The sequence below is a fragment of the Triticum urartu genome, chromosome 2, assembly GCF_003073215.2.
Source record: "Triticum urartu cultivar G1812 chromosome 2, Tu2.1, whole genome shotgun sequence".
Lineage (NCBI taxonomy): Eukaryota > Viridiplantae > Streptophyta > Magnoliopsida > Poales > Poaceae > Triticum > Triticum urartu.
Window position 1 is genome coordinate 529,882,772 of NC_053023.1, and position 5,889 is coordinate 529,888,660.

Genomic DNA, 5,889 nt, shown 5'->3' on the forward strand with positions numbered 1-5,889 from the left:
ACCTTTTGCCTTGTGATTTGAGTACCTTCCGTGTGGATCTTGTCCAGTAGAATAATTTCTCCCTTGTGTTTTTCATGTTTCTCCTCAAATCCACATTCAATTCATGAAGATCGGGCAAACAAGGGCTTTGCCCTACATCACGCTGTCTACAACCACAACATGCATAAGGAGGAACAGACACTAAAACAGCCACCACGCAGGAAGCCACAGGCGAGGTGCTCCTCCGTGTTGCATCCCCGTTGTCTCCAGCACAAGGGAATCCCATCAGGTGAGCCCGACGATGCGACCTTCTGCTCCATCTTGCCGACGAACTATGCGTCCCTCCAACTCCCTGCAAGGGAATCCGCTCCATCTTACCTGTGAGCGGTGCGTCCCACCAACTCCCGACTATACCTGACCATGGGAAACCTAGCCCGGTCTTGCCCACGGGCTGGGTCTGGGCCTAGATTTTGAGCTTGAGTGTCAGGGGGGTTGGGCTTGGGCTTGACATATTTGTGTTTTAGGAAAGAGGCCCGGCCCAAGGCCCGATGGGCTTTTCCATTGAGCCAGGCATGAAATCTAGGCCCGAAGGTTGGGCCTGCGTTTTCTGCTGGGGGCTTTTTAGGCACGGTCTGAAGCCCGGCCCGACCCGAGTTATGGCCAGGTATACTCCCGACCACTTCAATTCCGTGGATTCTTGCGTACAACTGCTTGTTGTTGTTGTTGTTGTTGCTGCTGCTTAGCAGTACGTACAACCGCCTTTGCTTATAGCTAGACTGATGCCGTGCAGCCGCAAAATTTACCGTCGCTGCTGCTCACTTCTCGGGCCACCGCAGAACCGTCGGCCACCCGGACTTTGCTCGACGGCATCATCCAGCAACAGCGAGGAAGGAAGATGGGATCGCCTACCGTGTCGCTTGTGCGGACGACGTGGTATATAACCTCCAAGCTCCTGACATGGAACTCCATTCGGCTCAAAATCTAACATACTACTTCCTCTGTAAACTAATATAAAAGCATTTAGGTTACTATTTTAGTGATCTAAATGCTTTTATATTAGTTTACGGAGGGAGTAATAAGTAGGAGTAACTGATAATTCCCGATAATTAATAATGGCCAAGAAATCACACGGCAACTAGTGAGAGTGGCATAGTGGCGAGAGAAAAGAAATGAACAAGTAATCCATGGAAAGAGTACTAAAGGAAGATGAAGCACTCCATAGCCACCGAGGGGTTCTGGCCCATCGCGGCGTCCGCCGCCTCCCTGCGCTCTTTTCCTGCCAATGGCGCCTCGTCGAGTTCATCTCCAACCTCCATCGGGGCCCGTCCGCGGCCGCATTGCTGCTTGGTTTTCTCCGAACTGGTGCTCTCCTTCGGAGCCTTCCGGGTGGCGCTCGATTGCCGGCTGATGGCGCCGTTTGCTGCCGGAGAGGCCGGCGGGCGCCTAGACGGGGAATCTGACCTCCTGCCAGAATGCTCGCCAGGGTCCCGCCTGACGCCACTCCCTCCGTTACCGTTGATGTTTGTGTTGAGGGAGCGCTTGGCAGACGACGGCAGCGCCATGTCGGCTTCCCTTGCGGAGTAGCTCCGTCTGACGGCGCTCTCGGCGGCCCTCCTCGCTGCGGAAGGGGAGAATCTGCCACTGCGGCACCCGATGCCGGACACCACCGCGGGCGACTCTCGCCGCGGCCGCGGCGGCACCGGCTGCTCGCTGACATTGGTCCCCGACCTCCTCTGCTTCGCCGCAGGGGACGGCGACCGCGCCCTGCCGTTCCCGGCGTCCTTGCATTTCTTCTTCTGCTCCGGTTCCATCCTCCTGGCCCTCCCCTTCTCCGGCACGTCCACCGTCCTCTTCTCCACTTCCTGCTCCCTTCCAGCCTTCACCATCGCCTTGTCCACCACGGAGGAACCCACCGACACGCTATCGGAAGCATCGCCTTCCTCGTGTTCCTGTACCATCTTCTCCTTCTCAGGCTCAGGCTCAGGCTCAGGCTGCGGCTCCGGCTCCGGCTCCGGCGGGCTTGTCCGCCGCACTGCCGTCTCCGACAACACCTCCTTGACCTCCTCCTCCACCACCACGGGCGGCGGAGGCAAGGCATTATCCTTCTCCGGCGGGAGCGGCGGCGCCACCTTGGCCTCGGCACTGCCGTGCGCGGCCTTCTTGCTCACGCAGCTACCCATGCCGGGCGCGCCAAGAAGCAGCGCGCGCAGGCGCCTGTGCTTGACACGAAGAGCGGGTCGAGGGAGGAGTAGATGGCGATGAGCGTGGTGGCGCGCGGGAGTGGGTGTGATTGGATGCCAGAGTCAATCAGATGGCGCTCATCGAGATGGTGAACGAATGCATCTGCACGAGGCGGGGGAAGGAATCGGATCGATCGATCATGGATGACCCATGCGTAGTATAAATCCTCGCGGTCAACTAGCTCATGTTCGTTCCTCTCTCTACCTCTTGCCTCGCTGCACGTTGGCCGCCTTACAATAACTCGGGTCAATCTGCCCCTGAGCTGGCGCCATCACTGCTCTAACTCCCAGCAGCTGCGCATGCTATTACTACCGCTGTTGCTGCTGCCACAGTACTGCTCAATCATCTAGGGTGCGGTGCTACAGCCTACTACGCTTGAACCGGATGCTCGTACGCCCATGACAGTCGGATCGACGAATGGACGGTGAAGATCGATGACACTAACAAATCACCTAAGAAATACTTCCTCCGTCTTATAATATAAGAATATCTTTGATACTATAATGACCACTGTAGTAAGTACTTTCTCCGTCTCATAATGTATAACATTTTTTTGACTCTAATGTAGTGTTAAAAATGTCTTACATACATTATAGGACAGAGGGAGTAGTAATTTTGATGCATTATCCTGTCGTTAATTAGCCAGCTATTGTTGCTAATACGCCACGTACTACTAGTACAATGTAGCGTGTATGCCAGGGCAATGCATATTGATTTTGGCCGGGTCCTCTAGCTAGGGATTAATGATTATAGGTACGGCAGTTATATCGTGGAACCCGGTCAGTACTGGTCCTCTAGCCTGGTGTATCTGACTAGCGCTGTTATTGAGACAAGGTAGATCAGCAACATGATTCCATGGGGAGCTGCAGCAGTGACTTGACGCATTAACTCGCTACCAATACAATAGTCCTTGGCTACTGTTTGCAATACTTTCAAACAGACATCTACAATGGGAGCCCTCAAATCATCTACGACTAGCGCCCTTAAATCGTCCCCAGACGATCGGACGGGCTACTCAGACGTGAAATTATAGAATCCGACTAAACCCATCAAATCCGGTCCAAATGCCCGAACTGACCGGCGCTCCTGCCCCATATCTAGAAAGGATATGGGGACGTCGGAACGCGCCTGCCACATAGGACTGATCGCAAGGACCCACACGGTCAAACGCATAAACTAGCGGTCCGACGGACGTCTCCTTCATTCGTCGCTGAGGATGCATTCATTGTGCCTTGTGTCGCCGCTCTGGCATGCCACCAGAGAAGAACCAAGTCCGGCTTGGCTATTTAAGCCGGACGGTGGCAACCTAATCCTAGCCCGCCCACATTTCTTCCCTCTCCCTCCTTCACCGTTGCCACTTCCAATTTGTTCGCCGCTAGCCATGCCAAGGCGTCAGATCACAACTCTGGAGCAGTGGCTGCAGCTGCTGGAGGAGATCCAGGCCAGGCACGAAGATTGCACTATAGGGAAATAATGGGGAGTGAAGCATGAAAATCAAGATTAAAATCTACGAACACCCAAGACCTAATCTAGGAGATGCAAAACAACGAGAGGGGAGTGTGTCTACGTACCCTTGTAGGCCGAAAGCAGAAGCGTATAAAACGCGATTGATATAGTCGTACTCTTCGCGATCCAACCGACCTAGCACAGAACGAACAGCACCTCCAAATTTAGCACACGTGCGGCTCGATGACGTCTCTTCCTCCTTGATCCAGTAAGCGAAGGGGGAGAAATAGATGGGATCACAACCAGCACGACGACGTGGTGGTGGTGGAGCTCTGGCAGGGCTTCGCCAAGCCAAACCGGGAGGAGGTGGTGGTAGAGAGGGGAAGGGGTTGAGCCAGGGAAGGGGTATGGCTGCCCTCCCTCACCCCCACTATATATACGGGCAAGGGGGAGGGGACGGTGGCCCTAGCCCCTCCTCCAAGGGAGGGGACAGCGGCTAAGGGGGAGTTCTTGCCCCCTCAAGGCAAGTGCGGTGTCCCTCCCCCACAAGGGTTTCCCCCTCCAGCCGCATGGGCCTGTTGGGGGCTGGTGCGCCTGGCCCATGTTGTCCAGGACGCACCCCTAAGCCCATGTGGCCCCCGGGGGCAGGTGGACCCCCTAGTGGACCTTCGGAACCCTTCGGTGATGCCGGTACACTACCAGCATGCCCTCGAACTATTCCGACGAGATTTCGGACAACCTTCAGTCGTTAATGCAAATATCTCAATACTACTCTAGTGTCATCAAACGTTAAGTATGCGACCCTACGGGTTCGAGAATCATGTAGACATGACTGAGATACCTGTCCGGTCAATAACAAATAACGGGACTTGGATGCCCATATTGGTTCCTACATATTCCACGAAGATCTTTATCGGTTGAACCCCGATATCCAGGATTCAATTAATCCCGTATGTAATTCCCTTTGTCCGGCGATATGTTACTTGCTCGAGATTCGATCGTCGGTATCTCCATATATACACTGGTACAACGAGGTGCTATACAAACGGGTTTTAACCCCTTTCCGCGACGGCATTTGGAACCGTCGCCAAGTGAATGTGGGCGATAGGTGGGTCCTTCCCACACGACCCAGAAACCATCAGGGATATGGAGCCATGATCTAGAGGCCTTGCAAAATGTAATCATGTGCGATGCAGCACACACTAAATTCTTCCGCATGTGTGGGATCGGTGATTAAACATTTTTAATGACGCAATGAAACCAAACGGTATGTTGTAATGAACCGTTTGGGAAACACTATGCAAGGCACACGGGCCATCATATGAACTGGGTGCGATATGTGCCCCGTCGCACACGAGTTTTGTGCGGAACTCGTCTGCCATGCAAGACTCCATCGCACACGTTTCCCAATAATTACCGTATGCGATAATGTTCTATCACAAACGGTTCAGGAGCCCCTTCGCACACATACAAGTGTTGCAGACCATTTGTGATTTGTTGTTTATCATCGACGGTTGCGGCAAGAGTGACGTGTGCTTTTCGTTTGGGATCCCACACGTTTCCTGAAAAATTTACGACTGGGGTTATATTTTACATTTGGGCACGGTTTACTCCGAGCTCTCGTGTGCTATAACATCATATCACAAACGGTTATGGAGACCCTACGCATACGTAGTAGCGCTGCAACTCATTTGCGATCTGCTGTGTATCACCGACGGTTCCGCTACGATTGACGTATGTTTTCCGATGTGGATAGCACACACTCATTTAGTTGAACCGTGTGCGGAGCAATTGCCAGGTTAAAACAAAAATATCCCATTTTGAATCAGCATGCAAAAAGAAAATTCGCCACAATATTCAATTGACCAATAGTGTCCACAGAAGGAACATTCATCAGATTTTGCAATAATTGCAATTGAACATATGGTAGCTAAATTTCAATGATTTGTCGACACGTATATGCATTACATAATTAATCATTGTGTACGAAATACGAAGACCTCATCAGATGGAAAACAATAGATCCATGCGTATATGTTTAGCGGCTAACTCTTACTCGATGTTTTAGGAGAACGCATGCTCAAATCTTCGTTATCACCAGTGGGATTGATGTAGTGATTCAACAAAACTCGCTGATAAATCTCCGAACCATCAGCAATTCACCGGCGGGGAGTGGTTCAGGGGTCCTCGGCTCTAAGATGAGTTGCAGTATTTTTAAGATCA

The 5,889-nt window shown here is 52.5% G+C and overlaps 1 protein-coding gene across 1 annotated transcript; it reads right to left on the reverse strand.

Annotated features, from left to right (window-relative positions):
* Positions 1-1,085: 1,085 nt before the first annotated feature.
* On the reverse strand, positions 1,086-2,490 carry LOC125541777 (serine/arginine repetitive matrix protein 1-like). The gene has a single exon (XM_048705108.1). The coding sequence runs from the start codon at positions 2,157-2,159 to the stop codon at positions 1,176-1,178; it is 984 nt and encodes a 327-aa protein (XP_048561065.1). The 5' UTR covers positions 2,160-2,490; the 3' UTR covers positions 1,086-1,175.
* Positions 2,491-5,889: the final 3,399 nt, after the last annotated feature.

Excerpts from the sequence above, each read along its gene's own strand:
- LOC125541777 (XM_048705108.1), bottom strand. The coding sequence starts at position 2,159 with ATGGGTAGCTGCGTGAGCAAGAAGGCCGCGCACGGCAGTGCCGAGGCC.